The sequence below is a fragment of the Lemur catta genome, chromosome 8 (genome assembly GCF_020740605.2).
Source record: "Lemur catta isolate mLemCat1 chromosome 8, mLemCat1.pri, whole genome shotgun sequence".
In the NCBI taxonomy this organism is placed as follows: Eukaryota; Metazoa; Chordata; class Mammalia; order Primates; family Lemuridae; genus Lemur; species Lemur catta.
The window spans coordinates 45,127,985-45,155,982 of NC_059135.1; the positions used below are offsets into that span (position 1 = coordinate 45,127,985).

General features: G+C 34.2%; 1 protein-coding gene across 2 annotated transcripts in view; it reads right to left on the minus strand.

Annotated features, from left to right (window-relative positions):
• The window catches only part of DNAJC10 (DnaJ heat shock protein family (Hsp40) member C10), a 51,047-nt gene that overhangs the window by 12,844 nt on the left and 10,205 nt on the right, over positions 1 to 27,998 (minus strand). The window contains exons 1-12 of one of the 2 annotated variants that reach the window (XM_045559676.1): positions 24,158 to 24,176; positions 23,284 to 23,366; positions 22,893 to 23,024; positions 22,222 to 22,315; positions 21,096 to 21,173; positions 19,376 to 19,419; positions 15,315 to 15,452; positions 11,724 to 11,813; positions 10,453 to 10,566; positions 8,464 to 8,578; positions 4,056 to 4,183; positions 3,289 to 3,405 (exon numbers count right to left, since the gene is read on the minus strand). In XM_045559676.1, the coding sequence (XP_045415632.1) occupies positions 3,289 to 3,405; positions 4,056 to 4,183; positions 8,464 to 8,578; positions 10,453 to 10,566; positions 11,724 to 11,813; positions 15,315 to 15,452; positions 19,376 to 19,419; positions 21,096 to 21,173; positions 22,222 to 22,315; positions 22,893 to 22,955 (981 nt within the window). In that variant the 5' untranslated portion in view covers positions 22,956 to 23,024; positions 23,284 to 23,366; positions 24,158 to 24,176. Of the gene's footprint in view, positions 1 to 3,288; positions 3,406 to 4,055; positions 4,184 to 8,463; positions 8,579 to 10,452; positions 10,567 to 11,723; positions 11,814 to 15,314; positions 15,453 to 19,375; positions 19,420 to 21,095; positions 21,174 to 22,221; positions 22,316 to 22,892; positions 23,025 to 23,283; positions 23,367 to 24,157; positions 24,177 to 27,998 lie in introns of those variants that run through there. The other variant, XM_045559675.1, reaches the window with a different exon arrangement.

Here is a 27,998-nt window from a genome sequence, read left to right on the forward strand (position 1 = left end):
CTTATTTATAGCCACTCCATTAGCCATGAAAACCACAGGCATCAAAACATTGAGAAGTGAGCATAGGTTATTACATACTTGGTTACTTTTTACTCTCCTGAACCAAGGTAAGAGGCTGTAAAGAGTAGGTTGTATCTCTAGTTTGAGTTTTTTAAAAACCATAATAAATATTCTAATTGTTCTAGAAGTAGAAGATGATCAAGGACATAAAATAGCCAAGAATAAATACATAATTAATGTGTGCCTGAGTATATTTTAAAGAATTATGAATCATGCTAAGAATGTGGTCATTTTTTATTCTTTATTCAAGATAGCCTATATAGTACAAAATGTTTAATTTCCTCAGAATTTACATGGGTACCAACATAGGAAGCATTTCTCTAAGGCTTTTATTTTTATTTTTTAAAAAGTTACAAAAAGATCCCTGTCTGGATTTGCTGTAGCTGAACTCTGCATTCTTAAAGTTAACAAGCACTCATTAGCAAACTGCAATCTTTAACTAGAATTCAAAAATAATTTTAGGAAAAACAATGGAAACATTTATCAAAGTTTTGAAAGATGTATAAATTCAAATAATTCATTAGATTAACAAAGCAATTGTAACTAAAATTTAACAAGTGCTTACTATGTGTCAGCACTATTTTAGCACTTAACATGTAGTTTCTCATTTATTCCTCACAACAAATGTATTCAGTAGCTAAAATTATAAAACCCACTTTATAAACGAGGAAACTGAGTTAATGAGAGCTAAGTGACTTGGTCAAGGTCAACCAATTGGTGAGTGGTGAATCCTGGCCTCTATTTCAGGTGAACCTGACACCATAGTTTCAAACCCTTTCGTGTACATATTTAATGAGTTGAGATAAAAACTAAAGGAATTCAAATTAAGATAGTTGCCATATTTTATATATTTGGTTGGCATTTCTTTTCAAAGTTACATATAAGACATTCAAACCCAAAGGCCTTATTTATTTCCTTTATTTTTTAAGAACTTACTTTAATGAAATTTCAAACATCGAAAGGAGAATAATCTACCAAACATCTACATATCCCTCCCTTATATTTAACAAAGATTAACTTTTGCCCATATTGGCAGATTACTGATATTCTTTTCCTTGATCCCATTTTCTTCTCTTTTTCTGTAGTACGGTCAACCATTATCTTGAAATTAGTGTGTATTCAATCCACTGATTTTTTTTTTTTTTTTGAGACAGAGTCACCCAGGCTAGAGTGCAGTGGCATAATCATAGCTCAGTGTAGCCTCAAACTCCTCAGCTCAAGCAATAAATCTTCCTGCATCAGCCTCCTGAGTAGCTGGGATTACAGGTACATGCCACCAGGGCTGGCTAATTTTTCTTATTTTTTGTAGAGATGGGGTCTCCCAACAGCTCTAGCTGGTCTTGCTGGCCTCAAATGATCCTCCTGCCTCAGCCTCCCAAAGTGCTGGGATTACAGGTGTGAGCCCCCCATTGATGTTTTTATACTTTAGCTACATGCATATTTATCCCTAAGCAGTATACTCTAACACTATAGGCAGTATATTGTTTTGAGCATTTCAAAACTTTCCATAATTTTATTATACTCTGTATGCTATTTTGTAACCCACTTTTTCGTTTTATATTTTTGAGAATTACTCATGCTGGTAAAGACATAGCTAATTTTAAATAGTCTATTGTATTCCCCCGTGTGACTGGATAATTTATTTATACACTTGTGATTATCAGATTTATATATTTTTGTTCATTTGATGGGGGAGAATATAACTTTTGTTGTAATTTGCAGTTTTTTGATGACTAGTGAAGTCAAATATGTTTCACATGTTTACTGGATTTCCTACTGTACCAAACATCTATAACGTTTCTCATTTTTTTGCTATTGAGTTTTTTAAAGTTTGCTTTATCACTGTAGCATCTCTCTGAGAATAGTTTTAACATTTAGTGCAGTCAAATTCATTAGCTTTATATCCTTATGGCATTTTTTGTGTGGAGCAAGAAATTACTCCCCCACACAGATGCCATAAAGACTTTTCCCTATACTTACTTCTATTATGGTTTTTTTTGTTTGTTTCTTAAGACACAGTCTCACTGTGCTGCCCAGGCTGCAGTGGTGCAGTGGCTATTCACAGGCACAAGCGGTGCTCCCACCTCAGCCTCCTGAGGAAGTGAGACTACAGCTTACTTCTATTATGTTCTAAAAACACAATGGCTTTCTTTTGTTTCCCTTCCTTTTCCCATTTCTTTTCTCCCTTCATCTCTTCTCTTTCCATCAATTTTTTTTTAACATTTTGGTTTTCAAGTTATTTAAAACATTCACAAAAGTAGAGAGCAAATAAACACTCATGCAGCTACAATAGTCATCCACTCATGGCTACTCCTATTTCGTCTATTCTGCTCCTACCCCAAAGACTATTTTAAAGCAAATTCCAGATGATACATCATTTCATCCATAAATATTTCAGTATATTTAAAATTTAAGGACTTTCCCTCAATATAACCACAGTATTATTTGCACATCTAAAAATTATCTGGTCAGTGTTCACATTTTTCCCAATTATCTTTTTTTTGCACTTTTTGTATGAACTTCATCCAAAGAAGGCCTAAACATGGTACTTGACTGATGTCTTTTAAGTCTCTTTAATCTCTTCTCCCCTGTTCCCTACAATATATTTGCCCAATAAGCTGGGTGTTAGTCCTGCATAGTTTTCCACATGCTGGAATTTGCAGATTACACACCTATGGTATCACTTAACATGTTCCTGTCATTGGATTTCCTATACAGTAATGGATCTGGAGGCTTGATCTATTTTAGGATTTTTTTTTTTTTTTGCCAAGAATTTATAGGCGGTATATACTTTCATCATATGGTATATAATATCTAGTTCTTTCTGAAACTGAGGAGTGAATATTTACCTGAGAAATATTTTCATGTGAACAAAGATTTTAAAAAGCTTGCTCATTAATTTCCTATTAAATAGACTAAGATGACAAGGATGAGGAAAGCCAAAGAATAAAAATTATAGAAGCATTTTATCAAGTCAACTAAATATTTGCCTGAGTTTGATAAATAAGACCTTATCTATATTCTGCCAATAGATTATCTATTCATGTTTTAATCTAATCATAATTTGATATCATTCTGTGGAAATTATTTGTTTGAATCACTTGTTAGTACTCCAAATGGAAGCTGTATATTTGAAAAAGTTATTTTATTGTTTTAATATTAGACTGACAAAATGTCTCTATTTTATAAGAACATTAATTAGAATACATTGTTTATGCTTTGACTTACCATGTTACAGAGTCCCTCATGAATTGTACAATCTAGTGTACCAAACTTAAGCTGACCATAAAGAAGATTTGATGCTCTTCGTAATTCTGGTAATAAAGCTCGACATGGTGGACACCACTAGGAAAGAAAAAATATTCGTAAGCACTAAGCCAAATGAAACAAACAAAAAAACCCATCATTTTTGCACCAAGCAATATGCTAAGTAAGTCAAACTACACTTACTGGCAAATCTTACTGGCATATACTTAATTCTTGGAGTGGTAATTACATTAACAGTCACTTAGAAGTATGATGCAATAGTGGCCAAAACTAAATGACACAGTTCTGTTTTTTTCTTTTTTTTTTTTTTTTTGAGACAGAGTCTCACTTTGTTGCCCAGGCTAGAGTGAGTGCCGTGGCGTCAGCCTAGCTCACAGCAACCTCAAACTCCTGGGCTTAAGTGATCCTACTGCCTCAGCCTCCCGAGTAGCTGGGACTACAAGCATGCGCCACCATGCCCGGCTAATTTTTTCTCTATATATTTTTAGTTGGCCAGATAATTTCTTTCTATTTTTAGTAGAGATGGGATCTCGCTCAGGCTGGTCTCGAACTCCTGACCTCGAGCGATCCACCCGCCTCGGCCTCCCAGAGGGCTAGGATTACAGGCATGAGCCACCGCGCCCGGCCAATGACACAGTTCTGGTTCAAGGTTATCTAGACAGTGTCTTTTTGCTATGACAACAAAAAATCTGACAATTATTAAAATTTGACAGATAAAAATAACTTACAGGAGCAAAAAAATCAACAAGCCATGGTTCTTTGTTATTGGCAGGAAAATTTTGAGGGCCAAGTGTGGTAACATGAGAATTAACGCTTTCTTTGGAAAAGGCAAGTATATCATACAGAATCTTCTTTCCTTTGAAATTGAATAAAAAAAAAATTAAAATCCACATTTTGCCATTTGTATCCACAGAAATATTTCAAAGTTTTTATATTCAAAATATTAAAGGAAGGTGAACTTACAAACTAATTTTAGTAAGGTTTTAGTGTTTGGTATACCATACACAGGTTTGCTCTGCCAAAAGTACCCATTCCTTGCACGTTCTTCTGTTTCTTGGACTAGTTAAAATGTCAAGATCTCTTTGAAATGTTGCTTTATCTTCAGAGGTAAAATAATCACTTATTTAATAGTGTTCTTTGAATTCTTTATGCTTACCTCAGCTATTACTATAGGCCTAATCCCTGAATCTTTTTCTTCAACCTAGACCTCTTATGAATTCAAAATCCACATTACCAATTGCCCAGGGGAAAATCATAGTTGGATATCACATAAACATTTCAAACACAATATAGTTATGTGCCACATAATGACATTTTGGTCAATGAGGGACTGCATATACAATGGTGGTCCCGTAATATTATAATGGAGCTGAAAATTCCTATCGCCTAACGTTATAGCATAATGCATTACTTTTTCTATGTTTAGGTATGTTTAGAGGCACAAATACTTATGACTGTGTTACAGCTGCAGACAGTATTCAGTACAGTAAGATGCTGTACAGGTTTGTAGCCTAGGAGCAATAGGCTATACCATACAGCTTACGTGTGTAGTAGGCTACACATCCAGGTTTGTGTAAGTACACTCTATGATGCTTGTATGGCGATAAAATCACCTAATGATGCATTTCTCAGAATGCATCCCAGTCAAATGATGCATGACTGTGTATCCAAATCGAAGCTGAGTTATTTTCCCCCAAACTCACTCCTTTTCTCACCCTCCCTATCTTGGTATGAGCAGAATCATCCACTAGGTGCCTAAATATTATTCCCTAGAGTGAACCTTGTCTTCTTTCTCTGCCCTCGTGTCATAATTCTATCCATTCTATTGCTTACCATCTCTGCCCCCATTGCTACTGCCTGAATTCAGTCTGGCCTACTGCAGTAACCTAGCTGGTGTTTCTTCCTCCAGTCTTCCTTAACTAATCCATTTTCTACACTGCTACCACAGTGAACTTACATGGAATGGTACAATTATTCAAGTGCCAATTCACCAAGTCAGAAACATGGGTATCATCCTTGATTCTTTCCTTTCTTGTCCCTCCACAGCTCAACAATCACCAAATTGTATTGATTTTGTACTCTTGGTCTTTTAAAAATCTGTCTAGTTCTCCTCATTCACATCACCATCATATCATTAAGACAGCCATCTCCTCTTAATAAATGACTTTATCAGGCTTCTGCCTGTTCCCCCTTCCTCCATTCTTGCTTCCATCCATTCTAGGCAGCCAGTCATGTTTCAAAAATTAAAACTAGTTAAATCGTACCTTTGCTTACATCCCTGAATGTCTCTACTTTGCCCTCAGGATAAAGTCCAACTTCCTTTAACTGGCAGATTTGACACATAATCTGGACCCCTCCTGCCTTCTCCAGCTTCAAGTCTCATTCCTTTCCCAACACTCAACATTCCAGCTATCCTGAAATTCTTGCTTGTCTAAGATCAATGAGGCTCTCTCTCTTATGTCAGAGTCTAAGAAACATCTGTTGATTCTGGTGCTTGGAATGTGTTTACCACCTCTTCATTGGGGTAATCTTTACTCATACCTCAGATCTCAGCCTAAAGACTGCTCTCTTTAAGCCCAGAAGATTGTTTCTCCTGAGTTTCTTCCTAAATGCAACCCATCCTTATCCCTTGTGGTAGCCAGTTTCTAAGATAGCTTCCAAAGACCCCTGCCTCATGAACTTCTAACATTGTGTTGTGCCAGGGTTGGTGTATGCGACCAATAGAATATGGGAAAATGATAGTTTGTCTTGTCTGAGATCAGGTTATAAAAGACATGTTGCTTCAGTCTTGGTCTCTCTCTTTCTCAGATTTCTTGTTCTGGGAGAAGCCAGCTACCATATTGTGAATAGCCCTACAGAGAGGTCCACATGGTAAGGAACTGAGGCCTCTGCCAACAACCAGTGAGGAACCTAGGCCTCCTGACTGTTCCATGAGTCAGCCTGGAACCAGATCCTATAGCTATAGTCTAGCCTTCAGATGACCACAGCCCCTGCCTACTTTGACTGCAACCTCATGAGAAAACCTGAGTCCAGAACCACCCAGCTAAGCTGTTCTCAGATTCCTGATCACTAAAAACTGTGAATTAATAAATGTTTGCTGTTTTAAGCCACTAAGTATTGGGCTCAGTAATAGATAACTAATATTCCCCACTTCAAACTTGTTTTTTTTTTTAATTTGCCCATTTACTTGTCTGTTTTCCCTACTAGTCCACAATAGTCTTTGAGGTAGAGATTAAGCATAATTCACAGTTTTTCCTATTCAACAGTACTGTACCTGGTGCATACAGATGCTCGATATCAACTTAAATCCAAAGAAAAAATGTAAGACGTTATAAAGCAGTAAGAACACATACAAGGAAGTGCTTAGGGATTCACACTGTATCTCCCAAGGGAGAAACTGCTTTAAGTTTTGAAGGGTGATTTGGAGTTTGCTAAATATTTTGAGGAGCAGGGAGGAATGATTATAATGTAGGAGAAAAAAATCATCTGTGAAGACATGTGGCATTTTCAAGGACCCAAAAGTAGATGGAGCTAAGATTATTTGGGGGGAAGAGGTGGGAGATAAGGCTGGAAAACTTGGCAGAGGCAGATTGTGAATGTATCCCATTCATTTAACAAACATTTACTGAGATCCTACTATGTGCCAGGCACCATTCTATTAATAGCTGCTAGAGATAGAGCATTGAGCACAATAGTCAGAGCTACTATGCTAAGGAAGCTGAAGTTTATTCTACAAGAAATCAGGAGAGTCAAGGCAGAAAAGTGACACGAGAATGGGTAATAACTCTGCAAACAAAATAAGCAATCAATTGTATATAGGAAAGGCTAGGAGATAAGCAATCCTCTAGGAGGACGGTATTACAACAGATGAAGGAGAGGATGGGCCTGAAACAAGGCAGCAAGCATAGGGAAGAGGGGGAATCTGAGAAATATGTCAGAGGTAAAAAAGAATATAACTGCATTATTAAAACTTGGTCACTTCTAGCATTTTTAGGACATGGCATAGTTTAGTGGTCATAAACCTAAGTTTTGGAGTCAGACACATTTGGATTCAAAATCTACCTTGACCAGCTTCTAGTTGATTGTCACAGGGCAGGCAAGTTACTGAACCTTTCTGAGTCTGGATTTTCTCCTTCACTGGGTTGTTATGAAGATAAAAATGGATCATGTATGCAAGGCTCTTAGCAAAATGTCTGACTTGTATAAAGTACTTAATAAACAGTAGTTAGGGTTATCTTGCCAAGCCTTTGCTCACACAGTTCCTCCATCTTAGAGGTCTCACTTCCTTTTCCTCTATATTTGCTGTGGGAAATTGAGCATTTTATCCTCAATTCAAAGGTTACCTCCTGACCTATACTATGCAGATATATTTATTTGATCTTGCTGTAATTTATACATAATGGCCACTGAAATATTTTTCACATTTTCTTATGTATCTCCCTCCTCCTGTCCCTAATAAACTGTATTTTAAACTTGAGAGTATTTGTTTTACAACTTTGTATCCCTAAGACCTAAAGCAGTGTTTGTCACCTAACAGGCATTTCATCAGTATCATTCACTTAACTGTATTATAGTTGGTAGTTTGTGTGTCTCTTTTGTTACACCCCTTTCAGGACAGGGACTCTGATGTATCCCAAACTCTTGGAATTGGAACTGTATTTACATGCATGCAGACATAAAGTCTCAAATAAGCTGAAATGGAGAAATGTAATTATAAATGCAAGAGAGAGAACGAGACAGTTAATGGAGAAGTTTGAAAGTTCAGTGGTGGAAAAATCCAAAAGAATATCTGGAAATTGCCTATAATGGCTGAGATGCTACATGTGGCACACTGTCATGTTAACTGCAGGTGTTGCTTACTTTGGGCAACAAGCAGGACTTAAACTCTTCACTAGCCTGACCTATCACCAGAAACACTGATCAAAATATTGAATAGAAAAGAGATATTTTTTGTAAAAAGAAGAGTAAAGAGAATAAAATAACTATGTGTAATTCAAAATATCCTTCCTCATATTTACTAAGAGCAAAGTTATTTACAATAAGCATGGTGGTACAAAACAAGGTTAAAAAAAACACAATTAGAAAATTTCTATTTAAAAATGAAGATTAATTTGTATCATTTTTTTCTATACTTACCATGATGAATTTCATATTCTTTGGTTCCCTGTCCTTTAAATACTGCTAGACTTGGCTGAAAAACATAGAGATTACTACAGATGTCTGGTGCAGAGGAACAGTCAAACCTGCCAACCTAAAGTAGAAACAGAAGGTTAAATTTAATAAAAAACATACAATCTTACATGTTCAATTTTTAAATATTCATAAAGGCAATCCAAAAATAACACTGCTGTAATGATAGTTTTTAAATAGAAAATAATGGGCTATGAAAATAAGATAGAAATAATTTATTTATATTTAAAGAAAAATGCTCCCTAAAGAGTTCAAAAACCTGACAGAAAATTCCTAAGAAAATATGAAGTTATTTAAGAAACCTACCCTTCTAAAAATGTACAGAACGTTTATATAATCTTGGGGTAGAAGAGAGATAGCTTTCTAAGTAAGACATCAGAAGCAGAAATAAGAAAGAGGCTGATGTTCTCATACAGTGTGAAAGAGAACAGCATGTGGTAAAAAAAGAAAAAAAATTTGCAGCATTTAAGACAGAAGATTCATTAGGAAACAACAAGATGGACAAATACCCTATCAGAAAAAAGAAAATGGGCTAGGGATATAAAGAGACAACAAACTAGAAAAGAATTATGACTTATTAATACATGGAAAAATCTTTCCCCAACCACTAGAAAGCAAATAAATGAAAGCATATTTTGTTAACACATTACTTTTCACCTATCAGAATAGTAAAGATTATAAAGAATGATAATACCATGGTTGGCATAAGTGTGGAGAAACGGTCATTCACATGCTGTCAATAAGATTATAAATTGATATAAACTTTCTGGAGGACTTTAGTAATGAAAATAAAAACATTTCAAAATATATAACCTTAAGTCAAAAATTCCTCATACTAAGGAAATAACTGGACAAGTCCTACATCATTTGATATAAAAAATAACAGAAATGACTTAACTAGTCCATAAGCGAGGATTTGTTAAACAATTATGGTATAACCATATAGTAAAATACTACTTAGCCTTTAAAGAATGATGAGGTTATACACAGATATATAGATTTCATATATATGTAAATATATGTATTTTTACAGGCCTGTGAAGAAGTTTGATATTGTTGAAGAAAAAAGTTTAAAAAACGTTTGGGAGGCTGAGGTGGGAGGATTTCCTGAGGCCAGGAGTTCGAGACCAGCCTGAGCAAAAGCAAGACTCTGCTGTCTCTACAAAAAAATAGAAAAATTAACCAGGTGTGGTGGCATGCGCTTGGAGCCTCAGCTACTTGGGAGGCTGAGGCAGGAGAATTGCTTGAGTCTAGGAGTTCAAAGTTGCTACAAACCATTATGACACCACTGTACTCTAGCCCGTGACAGAGCAATATCTTTCCTCATAAAAAAAAAAAGACCAAAAAAACCAAAAACCAAACAAACCAAAAGCTAAAAAAAAAAGTACATATTAACAGTAAATCCATTTTGATTAAAAAGTATACATATGAATTTATATGTGTATCTCTATTACAATGGTCATTACAATATGTATGCATATGTACACACATATATATGCCCATAAACACATACAAGCACTCTCAAAATGTTTAAAAGGTTATTCAGTAAATCTTAGCAGGGTTATCAACAATACTGAGCATATAGGTGATTTTTTAGATAATTATTTAAATTTTTGTGCTTATTTGTAATGAGAAAAAATTACTTATATAAAGAAATAAGAATTTTTAAAAGGGAAAGATAATATTCTATAGTATGCATTCTCAAAAAATTTACGATATGCCAAAAGAAATGAAAATTAACCACTTTCAGATTTCATATCAATTTCTTATAGAAGAAAGGAAAAAGAAAACATAAACCAAGACCAAAAACACTTATGGGCTTCTTAACCCAGAATTTCAAACAAACATTTTTATGTTATTTAAAATTTCATTACATGTATTAAATTAATAAGAAAGTACACCAGCAGAAGGCTAGGCAGAGTAGATTTCTCTTACTTGAATATGATCATTTTTAAGTAGATTTCTCAGTTTTTTCAACTCAGGATCATTTGAATTGTCATTTTTTCCAAACTGAAAAAATAACAGCCACCGATGATGAGCCAAACGATCCTTAAACATGATAAAGAAAAACAAATGTCACTGACAGGAAATTCTAAGGGTTCTAATCTTTATTTCTTTGACTTGAAGTTATTTTAGCTATCTTACCCATTATTTCAAAATATTATCTAAAATTTATACCTATTCATTCTCTTACTTTGGATTTCACATAGAATAATGTTATGTAAATCAATCATATATTATTACAGGAGGGTAAGTCACTAAATTATAAAATCTTAAAGTAGATGACTATGCAAAAAAATACGGTTTTAACAACACATAGCTAAAATGTTGGGAGGTGGGAAAGTCAGCTTTTTTAGGTTTAACAAAAGATTTGGTAGGGATACAGACTTAGAAAGTTCTGTGGTCAATGAGTGAACAGAATAATGATTCTACCACAAACTGAATATTTCTAAGCATTCTATTCACAAACTGAATGCTTTTTAATTCTCAGTGAACAATATAAATGGTTCTGTAAGCAAGAACAGTTCCAAATCAAATCCAAAGTTGCTTTGTGATTAAAATCTTGCCTTTTCTGATGTTCCTTTTGAAGCCCACATTCAGGACTAGGGAGGTTTTCCAAAACTACAGATCCACTCTAAATTATCAACACCAGAACTCCAATTAGAATTTAACCTTGGCCGGGTGCGGTGGCTCATGCCTGTAATCCTAGCACTCTGGGAGGCCGAGGCGGGTGGATCTCTCGAGGTCAGGAGTTCATGACCAGCCTGAGCAAGAGTGAGACCCCGTCTCTACTAAAAATAGAAATAAATTATCTGGCCAACTAAAAAAAAAATATATATATATATATACAAAAAATTAGCCGGGCATGGTGGCGCACATCTGTAGTCCCAGCTACTCGGGAGGCTGAGGCAGTAGGATCGCTTAAGCCCAGGAGTTTGAGGTTGCTGTGAGCTAGGCTGACGTCATGGCACTCACTCTAGCCTGGGCAACAGAGTGAGACTCTGTCTCAAAAAAAAAAAAAAAACACACAAAAAAAACCAAACAAAAAAAGAATTTAACCTAGAACTGAATAATATATAATCCCTTGAAACTGCTACTTTCAATTCTCTCTAGAGATGAACAAAACAAATGCTGATTTTAAAATGTTAAGACGTGAAATATTACCAATGCTTATTACTACTTATTATTATTTATAAAAACATTACCTCTAGCGTGTTTGCAGAAAGTAGTTCAAAATCTGGAAGATTTTGTATTATTTCGAAATATATTTCTTTAGCATCCAATGAATTAAGAAACTAGAATAAGAAAACCATATTGTAATCTGTTTGAATAAACATTCATTTATATTTGGTGTCTGTTTTTATTCAGTTTCCAAAGTAGTACTTTTAAGAAAACAATTATAGAAGTTAAATAGTTTTTCAAACGATTCCAAATGTTGTCTTTTTTCAAAAAAAAAAAAATCATATTTTGGCAACTATTAATAATATTATATAACTGGCTATTTCTTAAAAATAGTGATGTACAATAAATTCCATTATTAGGTGTTTCATTAACTGGAATTTCCTATTAACTATGCTGTATATTCTATGGAAATCTTTATAATAACCTGGAGTGACCTCTAAATCATCAGGAAAAAACTAACATTATGTTCAGTTTAATTTTAATGCTAATCATGTTTTACAGAATGCCAATGTTCTTTACCCATTCATTTAAAAATTTTTATAACACTAGAATATCTGATGATCTGAGACACTGTATATTCCAACTGAGTAATCAAGATAAGACCTTATAACTGGAAAATTGGAATGGATACTGTTGCTCATTTTAGAGGTTTTCAGAACATCCAAAAACTAATATAATTAGGAGTTGGTAGAGTAAAAAAAAACTGACAAAAATCTTAAACATATTTTAGACCCAGTTCTTACTTAAAACACAACTAAAAAAAGGCTCTTTCAAAAATTTCCTTAATCCTGTCTATGTTTTATCCTCTGCATATTTTTTTCACAGAACCTGCCCTGCTGGTCTAATTCTCAATGAAGCAGCTGTTTATTATAAAGAATGCAGCAATGCTTACATCAAGAAAAATGTATGAGGGTTGACAAAACAGAGTTTAATATGTATCTTTGATTATGAACTATCTATGTTTAACAATTCAAATATAACTTGTAAGATCTAAAACTCCATTGAAAACTTATAAGAACTATCACGGAATCCAGAGTTTAACAGTACTAGATATCAGAACGAACATATGGATAAAAACAATGGGTATAACATAAAAATAGAACACTCAGTTTTTTTTCTAAGTTTCTTAACACTTACTTTTTGTATTTTAAAAATTTGTTGAATAAACATTTCTAAAGACTTATATAAAATAATTCCTGCTACCAAAGAGCTTAAAATGCCCAAACAGAAATCTTCTGTGCCTCAGTTCTACAGCTTATTCACTTTAGTCACGTTCGTTATGAAGATTCTACTAAAAATACTCCTATAACAGCTTATATAAATGTGTAGGTGATTAATCTACAAGAACTTCATTATAAACCTGTTTGTCTTACAGTAGAATTTGCTTGTTATACCTACAAAGGATATAATCTTGTCTAGCCTCTGAATTTTACCTTTCAGATGTATTTAACTGGCATAGTGTTGTACATTTTTAAAACCTGAATGCGTTTAGGAGGGACAAAGAGTGTTTAATTCACCACTCTCTGTTATTACATTTCCACTGTCACTCATTTCTGTTTTCTAAGATAGCATCTGACCTTGCAATTTATTATCATAAAGCCCAGAGATTATAATACTGAAGACAAGAGGCTATTTTAAGTGATGGCCAGGGTGGAGGCAATCCTTGGGAACGAATGGCACAGTGTAAACTAATACAGCTTTTCTGGAGGGCAATATGGCAATAAGGATTAAATATAAAATTGCCAGTTATTCCATTCTAAACAGATAACTGAAGAAGTACACAAAGATAAACATACAAGATTCTCATTACAACATTATTTTTAATCATTAAAAAGTAAAAATAAATATCAAGAAAGGACAGATTAAACTAAGTATGTCACATTTAGTCAGTGGATTACTAACGGACTGTTAATTACTAAAAGGATAATGTATACATATATAATATTTATAAAATAAGTATATAAATAAAATATATTTTTAATATATATACGTTAATATAGTCATTGAAAAAAATTTTCCTGAACACTAAGTGAAGAAACTATAAGATAGAAGCTACTATATAATCCCATTTATGAAAAATTACATATCCATATCCATCCATCTATTTCACGTGTAAGCAAACATTTTAAAGATAGAGCCATGGATTTTCCTGAAGAACTGGTTATAAGGTATGAGAAAAAGAGGAATCAAGAATGAATCCAGGCCGGGCGCGGTGGCTCACGCCTGTAATCCTAGCTCTGGGAGGCCGGGGCGGGTGGATCGCTCGAGGTCAGGAGTTCGAGACCAGCCTGAGCAAGAGTGAGACCCCGTCTCTACTAAAAATAGAAAGAAATTATCTGGCCAACTAAAAATATATATACAAAAAAAAAAATTAGCCGGGCATGGTGGCTCATGCCTGTAGTCCCAGCTACTCGGGAGGCTGAGGCAGTAGGATCGCTTAAGCCCAGGAGTCTGAGGTTGCTGTGAGCTAGGCTGATGCCACGGCACTCACTCTAGCCCGGGCAACAAAGTGAGACTCTGTCTCAAAAAAAAAAAAAAAAAAAAAAAGAATGAATCCAGAACATTTGGCTTGAATAATAAAGGATAGAGTTTTCACCAATTGAGATGGGGAAAACTGGGTGAAGCAGATTCATATGGGAATATTAGGAATATAGTTATAGGCATTTAAATTTGAAATACTAACTAACATCCCAGGGGAGATATTTAATAGACAATGGTGTGTGTGTGCGTGTCTGAAGTGAAGGACAGAGGTTTGAGCCACAGATATATACTAGAGAATTGTCAGCACAAAGTCAAAATTGCACCTATTTGTAAGTAGAGATCTGGAAGAATATTTACCAAGATTTGACAGTGGCTGTTTATTGTTTTGAAAGAATTTTGTATCTTTCTTTACACAATTCTGTACCACATATGAATTTCTGATATGAGTATGTGTTATCTTTATGTACATCCAAAAAAGCAGAATTAAAATACAGAAAGGAAAACCAAAGGAGGTTTGTTTTTATTAGAGTCCTTCATTTTCTTTTGGGATTCCCTAGGGACCTATCTGATATCCCAATATGTATTCTCAACTCTGTGACAACTAGCTTAAGCCTGAATTTCCTTATTATAAACTTAGGGAGTAAACATGAGTAGATCTCCAAACTAAATTTACATCAGCATTCCACAGCGTGCTTTAAAAAAATAGGTACCTGGGCCCCAATCCAAACTACCACAGATCTATATTTTTAACGTTAGAAAATATACAATTAAATAGAAAACAATAAAAACTCATGGCATGGTATAAATGTTCTTTCATTTAACCTAAGAATGTATTCCATACCTTTGGGGTGTAATGGTTTTCAATGTAATACAATTTTAAATGTAATGTAAAAGTATAGGTTTTAAATGTACTATAAATGCCAGTTTAAAATTAATTCTTATAACAAACTTTACAAACTGATGTATGTATTACACAGAATTCCAGAAACTAAATATTTGTTCTAAATAAAATGTTCCAGAATCAGAAAATATAAACTGACTAATTTCCTTGCTCCATGCTTAAAAAATAATGTACTACTTTTGAATGTATATGTACCTTTTATGTAAAGAAATTACATTAAAATGATTCATACCAAAATACTGCTTTTCTCTTTATTATTTAAAGTGGCTCCAGGAGGAAAATAAGCAGTGGCACTTGTTGTAATATCCAAACTTTTACAAAGGTTGTCCTGGGTAGCACAATCCATCCATCCTACATTAACAAGACCATCCTAAAATAGAAAGAAACAAAAAATAGGTCATGCTGTAAATGGAAAAAAATTAAAAGAATTTATCCTCTACTTAGCTAAAAACACAATTTTTCTATTATAAAATTAAAATTTTTTGTTAATAGCACTCAATAGCACTCATTAACTTGAGATAATGAGTTAACTTTTTTCCTGATATTAAAGATCTATTTTTTATAATTCTTTTTACAAATTTACAAAAAACTACATTTATAATTTTTTTTTTTTGAGACAGACTCTCACTCTGTTGCCCGGGCTACAGTGCCATGGCGTCAGCCTAGCTCACAGCAAGCTCAAACTTCTGGGCTCAAGCAATCCTTCTGCCTCAGCCTCCCAAGTAGCTGGGACTACAGGCATGCGCCACCATGCCCAGCTAATTTTTTATATATATATATATATATATATGTATATATATATATATATATATACATTTTTAGTTGTCCATATAATTTCTTTCTATTTTTAGTAGAGACGGGGTCTCACTCTTGCTCATGCTGGTCTTAAACTCCTGAACTCAAACAATCCACCCGCCTTGGCCTTCCAGAGTGCTAGGATTACAGGCGTGAGTCACTGCGCCCGGCCCATTTATAATTTTTTATAGAAAGCAAGCTGTTCAATAATCTCTTTCAGGCTAAAAAAATCAAACTGACTATTGTTTAAGACTTTCCTTTACGACTACCCTTTCAATAATTATTACATAGTTTATCAGACATTCTCTGTGTGTGAGTCTACAATGTGCATTTAAATTAGTACCTTCCCAGTTTTCAGCTATTATGGCTGAGCTCCTTTAATGAGTTCCAAAATCCTATTATGAAAAGTGTATTTTTCAGAACCTCAAGTTACTGAAAAATTTTTTTGGACTGGACAAGTTGGTAAACAAATAGAGGTCTAACATACTTCAACTGGGATCTCAGAAAGATGAGAGAGAGAGAGAAAGAGAGAGGGAGGGAAATGGGACAGAAACAGTAATTGAAATAACAGTTGAGAAGTTTCCACAACCAATAAAAGATATTAACCTGTGGATTCAAGAAGTCCAATAAATCTCAAGCACAATAAATATGAAATTCACACTTACGCATAACAAAACTTCAAAAAATCAAAGACAATTAAAAGCAGAAAGAATAGATCTTGATCTAGGCGGTTTTAATGGGAGCATGCATATATACCAATCAAGCTGTACACTTAAGATGTATTTATTTTATTCCACGTAAGATATAACCCAAAAAAAGTAAAGAAAAAAGAAAAAGAAAAACATATAGGATTAAAATATATGACAGCAAAGTTGAAGAGGTAGTGAAAGAATTTGTGTTCTAGGGCTCTTTCCTTGTCTAGGAAATGAATGTCAGGGATTGATATTGTAATCTCTAGGGTATCCACCAAAAGAACAGTAAAAGAATGGGTAAAGAAAGAGCTAGCAGACAGTGGAAATGGAACTTAAAAACAAAAAACAAAAAACTACTCCATTAATCCAAAGGAAGGGAACAAGCCAAATATATTGAGAATAATATTAAGTATAAATGGATTAAGACCAAGAATAACACCTAGGTAAAACACGAAACCTAACTATGTGCTGACTGCAGGACAATACACTTTAAGTATAAGGGTACAGTAAGGTTGACAGGAAAGAATGGAAAAGACATACCATGCCAACATTAACCAAAAGAAAGCTGGTATAGCTATACTAATATCAGCTGAGAGAGACTTGAAGGCAAGAGGAACTACAGGACATAAAGGTTATTTCATCAGGTTAGAGATTCAAATCACCAAGAAGATGTAACAATTCTAAATTAGTATCCATCTAATAACAAAGGCTCAAAATATGGACAAAACTAAAGGAAAATCTACAACAGTGGAAGATATTAAAATATTTCTCTCAGTTATTGACTGAACAGGCAGACAGACCATAAAACTATAAAGATCTAGAAGATTTGATTAATGTAACTAACAAATTAGGCCCAATTGATTTGATATTAATAGTAGATGTACCTGTAAACTACAGAATTCACTTTTTCAAGTGCACATGAAACATTTATAAAAATTTACCATATGTTGGGCCGTGAAGCAAGGCTCAACAACTTTCAAAAAATGGAAACTGTGTTCACTACTTACGGTAGAATTAACCTGGTCATAAAAAAAATCCCATCTATGTTTGGAAACTAAATACAGCACTAAATAATCTGTGATTCAAAGAAAAAATAAAAATGGAAGATCAAAAAACATTTTGAACTGATTCATAATGAAAATACTACCTATCAAAATATAGGATGTAGCTAAAGCTGTAGTCACTGATTTATAGCCTGAATTCATATATAAGAAGGGAAAGCCTGAAGATCAATGACCCAATCATCCATCTCAACAATTTAGAAAAAGAACAGCAAATTAAATCCTAAAAAGAAGGAAGGAAATAAAGTACGCAGCAAATCAATGAAACAGAAATCAAAAGTACAATAGAAAAAAAATCAATAAGGCTAAATGTTGCGACTTTGAAAAGACTTGTAAAGCTTGATAAACTCTCTTGAGACTGATCAAGAAAAAAATAGAGATGGTATACACACCAAAAAAAAACTTTATCAGAAAGTAAAAAAGAATATCACTGCAGATCCTACAGATATTAAAAACAAATCATAGGACATTATGTACAACTTTATACATTTAGAAATTTAGTTGAAAGGACAAAATCTTAGAAAAACAGAATTTACCAAACAGAAGTAGAAAATCTGAATAATCTAATGTATATAAAAGGAGATTGGAGAAAAATCTTTAAATATGGATTTAAACAAAACTCCAGGCCCAGATGGCTCCCTGATGAATTTTACAAAAAAAAAAAAAAATTGAGGAAGAAATAACACCAATTATATATAAAATGTTTCCAAAAAAGAGAAAAAGAGAGATGATCTTCGAACACATTTACAAGGCCAGGAGGATATCCTTGATGTTAAAGACATACAAAGACTTTACTGGAAAGGAAAAATACAGGGCAATTGTTCTGACTGCCAAAGATTTAAAAAAAAAAGCTGATCCTCAGACTTCACCCTCAAATATTCTGATTTTAATTGATCTGGGGAAGATGTGGTTTGAGTTTTTTAATCATTTTGAAAGCTCCTCACTTGAGTCTACTGTGTAGTCCTGAAAAACCAATGGCCTAGGCCATGGGGTGAAATAAGGGAAGGGAATGAACAAAAGTGTACTAAATGATTTTAACATCAAATAAAACAAAACTCACGTAAAAAAAATTCATAATGCAGAAAGGCACCAAAAAAAAAAAAACAAAAAAAAAACGATCATGAACATATTGCCACCAAAAACATAACATCAAAATATAAGGAATAACTGACAGAAAGAAAAGAAGAAATAGATAAACCAAAATTTGTAGATAGAAGTTTTAGTATGCCCCTCTCCTATAGATCAAGTAATCCAAAAATAAATGATGCAGACTGGAATAATATGATTAATAATTATCTTATTAATATTGATCTGACAGATATAAAAATTAAACCTAACCTACATAGAAGATATATTATTTTTGAGCTTACATAGAACTCACAATTTTCACAACTAACAAACTGCCAGGTCACAAAGGGAGCTTCAACAGTGTTAAAGAATCAAGATCATACAGACTATATTCCCCAACCATAAAACGATGAGAGCCAAGTATTAAGAGAAAGTATTATAGAACACTTACAAGTGAATGACAATGAAAGCACCACATATCAAAATTTACTGAACACAGCTAATTATTAACACTTAGAAAGAAACTTACAGCTACAAATACATTTATCAGAAAATAGAAAAGATTACAAATAAGTGAGTTAAGTGTTCAAGAAACTATGAAAGAAAATATTTGGAATAAATTTCTAAATGTGTTTCTTTACATGGTGATATAGTTTTACAAAATGATTGATGCTTACCAACATGCCACTGAGCCTGAGTCGTGTCTGTGAAGTCAAACAATCTGGAGAGAAAAAAACCTTTATGAGGCAGTTTTAGCTTTATTAAGCCTACTGAAAATACCTTCATTTGCCTTTCTCCCATGTTACCGTGATCATTCTAAGGCAATTAATTGGGCTCTGCTGATAAATACTGAAAACTTTCTATACATGCATAGCACACACTCTTTCTTTCATTCTCTCTTCTTAATTTCTCAGGATTTCTAGCTACAGAGAAAAAGAGTCATTTTCTCTCAAGCATCTTTTTAGGATCTTACTCTCAAATCTCTCCTCCTATGAACAATCCCCTTTATGCAAGAGATCTCATAATTTGGGGGAAATAAACTGTAACGGGCCTATTTGATAAAGGTATGTAAAAGACCCTAAAAATACAATAAAATCTGAAAATATCTTCACTATTTTTATTAAAGTCCCAGAAGTATGAACACTAGAATACAGTAAGATTTAGAAGAAAGGGAGCTACAGCATCATAGAACCTATAAAAATGTATAAAAGCAATTTACCTGAGCTAAAAAATAAAAGAATGTCAAAGAGTTTAAAAAGTCATATGTGGATGAACAGAAATCTGGGCATTAAGCCAAAATGAGACAAAACCCCTTGGTGATAGACTAAGTTTAAGGCTGACTTATAGGATGGGGGGACTGGTTGATTTTAGTTAGAAGGCAATATCATCTTTTTTTTTTTTTTTTTTTTTTTTGAGACAGAGTCTCACTCTGTTGCCCGGGCTAGAGTGCCATGGCATCAGCCTAGGTCACAGCAACCTCAAACTCCTGGGCTCAAGCAATCCTTCTGCTTTAGCCTCCTGAGTAGCTGGGACTACAGGCATGTGTCACCATGCCCAGCTAGTTTTTTCTATATATTTTTAGTTGTTCAGCTAATTTCTTTCTATTTTTAGTAGAGTCGGGGTCTCATTCTTGCTCAGGCTGGTCTCAAACTCCTGAGATCAAATGATCCTCCCGCCTTGGCCTCCCAGAGTGCTAGGATTACAGGCGTGACCTACCGCGCCCGGCCCCTAGAAGGCAATATCATCTTAACATAGCACCATAAACGCTGAAAGATGAAGTGTGGGGAAAAGACCCATGTTAGGATTAAACATATGAAAATACATTAATAAATCAGGACATTTCATTATACTGGGACCAAATTTTAACCAATGTTAGTTTTTGAATACAGTTTACAGTTTGTGGTTTGATATGTAAGGTACTGCATTTTTTACTTAAATTATTGAAGGAAAGGTTCCTAGATAATGGCAAACTGTCACCTTCAAATACATAATTTTATGAGGCAAATGTATAAATTTTTGATAAATATAAGTGTGAAGCAAAGTCCATATTTCCAAAAATTATTTCGGGAGGGGTGATAGCTGTAAACAACCAATTATTTTTGCAAACTGCAAAATACATCTGTGGCTACCTGAAAGTACAATTTATCATGAGTATATATAAACTGAAAAACTCATCCACTAAACATAAAAACATAAGGATACATTAAAAAATTAATCATTTGATAGTCTCATATGTAAAATAATGAAAAAGATAAATATTCATTAAGTAAAAATAGTAATCTTGGGTATAAATTGTTGTTTCAAGTACTTAATCATCAATTATAGTAGCATACATAAAACTGTCACCTAAAATTTAAATGTTATGGTCTCTTCATCGTAACAAAATAATAAAATTACCTCCTCCTTTGGAACAAAAAGTGATCAGCCAGCCAATACCAGCAGCAAAAGCAGTTTGTATGGCGTTAACAAAATTTCCTTAAAAGAAAATAAAGCAGATTTTTAATAACTTATCCCATGATAATGGAAACAGCCTTCTAAATGATTTTCTCTTTCTAATGTTACCCTCTTCCAATTCACTCTGAGAATTACCAGTTATCTTTCTAAAAATTTTCCTGAGTATGTCAAATGCTCTCAATGATGCTCCAATTTTTTCATCACATAAAACCTAAATTCATTATTTCATTAAGAAAAAAACTCATATTGGCAAGTACAGTCCCTTGTGATCTGAGCTTTGTTACCCATTCAGCCAGCTATATTTCTCCCCATACCACCTGATCCAATTATCCATCTTTTTGTCACATTCATTAAGTATTGCCAGTTCCCCAAATACACAGCGCTCTCTTAAGGTTCCCAATTTGTTTTCATGACAGATAGGATATAAGCTCTTTCAAGAAGAATTTTCTCAACTTGGTTGTTTTGTATATTTTACGCTTTCCTAAGTTTACCTCTATTGTAATAGTTACTACATTGCATTCTAATTGCTTACTAATGTCTTCCTCACATTTTACTACTGTAGCCCTAGTCTTTAACAGTTTCTGACACATAATTGGTATTCAATGAATGAAACAAACATTCCTTTAGCCACAAATACTATCATTTCATGGATAGTTCAGAGTAAATAACCTGCCTAAAATCACTTATTAAATTAAAATCCTAAGAATAAAAGAGTTTTTAAACTTTGAAATTAAACTCAATAGGCATGAATTTACTGCCTAATATAGTATACTTACGAAAGCAGTAAAATGCTTGTATTACTAAACAGTTGCACTACAAAAGATGTCTTTTTACCTAGCCCCACCTCATACATTTCCCATATCTTAATTATTTTAGTTTCTGTACAAATATAACTAGTTTGTTAAATACTTTTCAGCAGATATCAGAGTAAATGACACAATTCCGTCCTAAGAAGAATGGAAAAGATACTTTAAAATTTCAATATTATGACCAAAATGTTAATATTGCCATTAAAAAACTTACAATACCAATTTCAAAGTATCCTTGAAAATTAAGAAAATCAAATTACCTGTCCATAGTTCTGTCACTGTACTTTTAACGTGCTGCATTGCAAAATTCACTAAACTCTCCTTTGATCTGTCTCCATAATATTTCACTGTAGCCTATTGGTTTTTATAAAAAGAGAAATATCTTTTATTTTTCTTTTTAAATCTCACCAAAAATAATATCAAATACATGTGATTTTATACTATTTTGAATAATGCAATAAAATTCTGTTTCTCAACAGTAGTGTATTTTCAAATGATACCTTGACAATCTTGATAGTACAGAGTCTATGGAAGATATTTTAATAATATGATTTATAAGAGTTTAAGTTTCAGTTTCATCACTGGAAATGCAGGGAAAATATCAGAGCTTTATATTCAATGACACAATATCTGTAAAATACTTTGTAAACTACAAAGTACAATACGAATATTGAATAAATTATGTTTCTTAAGACAGAAACTGAAACTGGCAAATATTTAATTTTGAAATACAGCAAAGTCAAAGTAATGGCATCTAAAAATATTCATAAAATAATCCAAAATGTTCATTATTACTTGAGCTTAGTTAGATGGCACCTAAAATACGACTTCAAATCAAAACACTCTACAAGTTCACATACTGTGTTTTCCCTAGCATGTCACTTTTTATAAAGTTTCACAAATTTAAAACAGTGCTAACTTTATCCCTTACCATTCCAGACTTAAAAATGAAGAGGCTGGGATAGCTGTTGACTCCTTTCATTCGGCAAAGCATTCTATCATCACCACAGTTGACAGCTCCAATTCGAAGCAATCCATCCACTTCTTTAGCAAACTCTCTCCACTATGAGAGAAAAAGAACACGTAAGTATTTCTCCGATAAGCTCATTTTTCTTGCCTTGACCACACTTTAAGCTATACATTTTTAAAGGAGAAAATTTTTATCAAACAAAACCATAGATATTTGAAAGTATTTGATAATTATTTCCAATAGCTCTAATTACTATTAATAGAAAAAATTCCAACACATAAAAAAAAGAAAAATGCAAAAATAGCAGATCAATCAGAAATAAAACACTAATCAGCATGTGAAAAATACGTACCGTGGGAGCTAAATCATGGCAGTGTGAACAGCCTGGAGAGTAAAAGTTTACAAACCACAGTTCTCCAGAATTAACAGCAGCATCTACAAGTACATAAAATGGAAACAACTTAGAATTATTTACTAAAGGTTCAAGCATATTTTAGTTAAAAAAATTTTTTGTTGAGAACAGAATGGAAAAAAACACCACAGGGAGTCCAAATCTTTCATACTGCCTTTATCATTTTCTGTACATTTTTTTCCTATAAAAGAAAATATATTTCAAATGTCAAACCAACAATAATTTTTAACTCTCCTAATCACATACTTGAATAAGAAGCAGTCTTAAACTGCAAGATAAATACAGCCATGAAGCTATAAGAGATGGCACAAGAAAACAACAGCCAAACCTCATGTAAGAGTTTGTGTGAATGAGAGAAATAAAGAATAGTGAGAGTGACTGAGATTTAAGTTCTCCTGTTTTCTGAAGCATGGGTTAAATAATATGGTCAGTCAATTCTGACAGCTACTTCAAATTCTGAAAGAATCAAATAAGAGACCTATGCAATATCAGGATTCAGTTTAATCTTAGCCCTAAGTATGATCTTAATTTGGAAAATCATGTTGCTTGAAAAGTATAATAAGATCAAGGTTTTTAAAAGTTCAAAACATTAATACATATTTGCTAAAATAATGTTAGGTCATTAAATATGAGATGTCCAATTTCAAATCAAAAGTGTAGTTTATTATATCTCAAACAAGAAGCAGTACAATTAGTTAAAGTATGTGCCTAAACTATCGACAGTTTTGCCACCATAACGGTAGCTTGTTTGTGCCAGCAGCAAAGAAGCCTGGAGAGCGAGTGTTGATGAAATCGTGAAAGGCATTTTCCACACCTTGTAGAGAATTGAATATTTTTCCTTGCAAGAAGTAGTCTGAAGCCTGGAAGAAGTGGTAGTTGGTGCAAGGTCTGGTGAATACCGTGGATGACAGAGAGTTTCCAAGTTCAGCTTCTGTTGTTTGAGCAGCATTATTAGTGCAACTTGTGGTCGAGTCTTGTTTTGCAAGAGGATTGGCCTGTCTCTATTGACAAATCTTGGCTGCTTAATTGCAAGCATCCTCTTCATTTTGTCCAACTGGTTGCAGTGGACATCCCCTGTAATCAGCTGATGGGATTTCATGAAGCTGTAGTGGATAACACAAATGCTGGAACGCCAAACAGACACTATTAGCTTTTTTTTGATGACTGTTCAGTTTTGGACTGTGTTTCCGCAATTCATCTTTATCCAACCATTGTGCTGAACACCTGTGATTATCAAAAAGAATCCAGTTTTCATCACATGTAACAATATGGTATAGAAATGGTTTGCCTTTATGTCATGACAGCAAAGAAAGGCAAGCTTGGAGATGATTTCTCTTGTGATGCTCGTTTAATTCATGCAGAACCCATCTATCCAGCTTCTTTACCTTGCCAATTTGTTTCAAATGGTCTAATATTATTGGAATAGTAATGTCAAACCTTGCTGCTAATTCACATGTTCATTAGATGGATTCACTTCCACTACAGCTTTCAGATCATTATTAACCACCTTGGTCTCAGGTTGCCCACGATTTTTAAGATTAAAATCACGAGAACAAACCACTGAGGTACTGTGCATTCATCAGGTACATACTTCCCAAACACTTTGTCGATACTTCGAGCTGTCTGCACCACATTGGTTCCACGATGAACTCATATTAGAAAATAACACGAATTTTTGACTCACCCACGGTTTCACAAAAATTGCTCTAAAAAAAATTTGAAAGATAATCATAAGCCAAAACATGTGTCTGAAAGACTGAGGACGTACCTTCTCAATAAAAATAAAACAAGAAGTGTCAAAGTGAAATGTCAGAGATATCAACTGTCAAATTTAGTACTTATGGAAACTGGACATTTCCTACTTAATAACCTAGTAGATTTGAATACCATATGATGGCTACAAAACAGTATGTTATATATTACAATCTTAAAATGACTTGGTAAAAGTAAACAAATTTTACTAATTAAAAAAATTTAAAATTATAAGCACGTGTTCTGACATTCAAGATAAAAAGGTAAAAGCAATTTGCTTTTGGTTAAAGAGTTTCCATATAATTCCTTATCAAAATCAGTCATCAATAATTTTTAACTAAAAATTTCAGAAATTATAGTAAGATATCAAATCATACATGCTATTCTAAATATGTGAAATTAATTCAGGTCACTTAGAAACATGTGCAGGACTCAATGTTTACTTACATTACAATTACAAGACAGATCTGTGGGAAAACAGTTAATCTGTACATTACAAGCAAAGGGATTTTATCAGCTGTTCTTTGGTAATATTTAGAAAATCTGACAAACAGATCATTCTATCTAGGTAGCCAAAATAATTGCCATGTTGGTTTACATCAGCGTACCCAACCGTTTTGGCACCAGGGACCGGTTTCAGGGACCAGTTTCCTGGAAGACAATTTTTCCATGGACCTGGGGTGGAGGCAGGGGGGATGGATTTGGGATGATTCAAGTGTGCTACATTTATTGTATACTTTATTTCTATTATTATTATATTATAATATAATGAAATAATCATACAACTCACCACAGTGGTGAATCAGTGGGAGCCCTGAGCTTGTTTTCATGCAGCTAGACAGTCCCATTTGGGGATGATGGGAGACAGTAACACCTGAAGTGTGTTGCTTATGTCCAGTCTACTCCATAATCTCATTTTGGTTGGTTGCTGTCACTGCAGAAAACCCTGCTTCACAAAGACAGGATGTTAGAAATGGAAGCAGGCCTTTCAGTGCTTTTGTGGCAATCTCACTATATTCTGCCTTAACTTTAATCCAGAATATATGGAGATTGGAAGTCCCAAATATACTTTTGAGGCCACCATCATTTGTGACCTTAAGCGGTTGGTTGATCCTCTTCTAGCACGCACAAAGTAGATTGACCTGACTTATTCACAAATGGGTCGCAGATCCATTTCTTCCCAGTTCAGGGGTCTTTTATGGTTGGGAAGTAATGCTCAAACTCTTGAAAGCGGAGATAGGTGCTCATGCACCAGCTGGGAGAAAGAAGGCCCTGGCTTAGTCTCTTTCAAAATCTCTGCTAATGTTTGAAACACATAAAAAATCCTAATGTTCACTCATTGCCCCCATAATTCCAGTTTGGCTTTGAATGCAGCCACTTTATCTGCTGATTTGAACACAGTTGTCATTCTCCCCTGAAGTGACAGATTGAGTTTGTTGAGCAGGTTAAACATGTCACACAAGTAAGCAAGTTTTACCACCCATTCTGTGTCACTGAAATGTGTTGCCAGTGGTGACTGCTTTTCTAAAAGAAATCTCTGGAGTGGCTCTCATAACTCAAAAACTCTGGCCAGTGACCTACCTTTAGAAAGCCATCTCACTTCTGTGTGTAAGAGATGTGTGTGTGCTGTGTCCACCTCCTCACAGAGCTGCATGAACAGACGTGAGTTAAAGGCATGTACTTTAATGTGGTTGATAATTTCAATTACATCTGCAAAACGTTGTTTAGTTCAGGTGACACTTTTTGGCTAGCCAGCATTTCTCTATGAATGACAGTGTATAGACACATTCAGAAGCAACTTCCTTGATCCGAGTAGTGAAACCAAAAAGCCATCTAGTCATGGCAGCCACTCTGTCTGTGTATATACTGAGATAAAATGACCAATTCAGTTTTCCTGATACGTAATCATTCAAAGACTTGAATAGTTCTGCAGCTGTGGTGTTGGTTGGCAACAAAAGTGCATGTAACATATCCTCATGCACATCCTCCTGAAACCTATGTTGCACAAAAACAAGCATTGTTGCCTTGTTGACAACATTGTTAGACTTGTCAATGTGGATTGGGTACCAGGCTGACTCATTAATCCTCTCTAACAATTGTGCCTCAATATTCTCTGTTATTTCATCAACTTGTCTAGTTATGGTGCCAGCTGAAAGAGGAACACATGCCACGTTTTGAACTGCAGCCTCTCCTAAAAGTTCACAGCAAACATCCTTAGTAGCAGGCAGGATCAACTCTTTACCAATAGTAAAGGGCTTCTTAGCTTTAGCAATGCAATTAGCCACTAAGAATGATGCTCTCAGTGCAGACACATTTGATGCAGTCGTGGCCTTCAATAATTGCTTCTGTTCTTCATATTCATATTTTTTTCTTCTGAAAAACTCAAAAGCCCTGTCTTTTAATGCAGGGTGCTTGGTCTCCATGTGAAGCAGTTTTGAAGGTTTCATGGCTTCATTGGATAGCCCATCACCACATATTATACAAAGTGGGATTGGAGAATGTCAATCACCTATTGCAATGAACCTGTAATTTAAGTAGGACTCTTGGTATTTTCGTTTAAATGCAGCTTTCATTTTGTTGGCAGTCTTAAGAGTCTTCCGCTGTCTCATCATTGGGTCTTCCCCCCTTTTCAAAGCAGCTCTTGTTTTTTTTACGACGTTTGTTTTTACTCATTTTTGCTAGGGTTAGCTTATAGGCTTATCAAAACTGTGACTGAGACTAGTGTGCAGTGTGGGAAAGAGGCGTACATGGAAGCGGTAAATAAAACAATTGACAGGCCATATGCAGACCAAAATAAGTGTCGGATTCTGACTTAAAGCCCGCCACCAGATGCAGATGTACAATTGAAGTACATCAACTCACTTGCCACTATAAACCCTGCCACCAGATGCAGCTTAATTGTC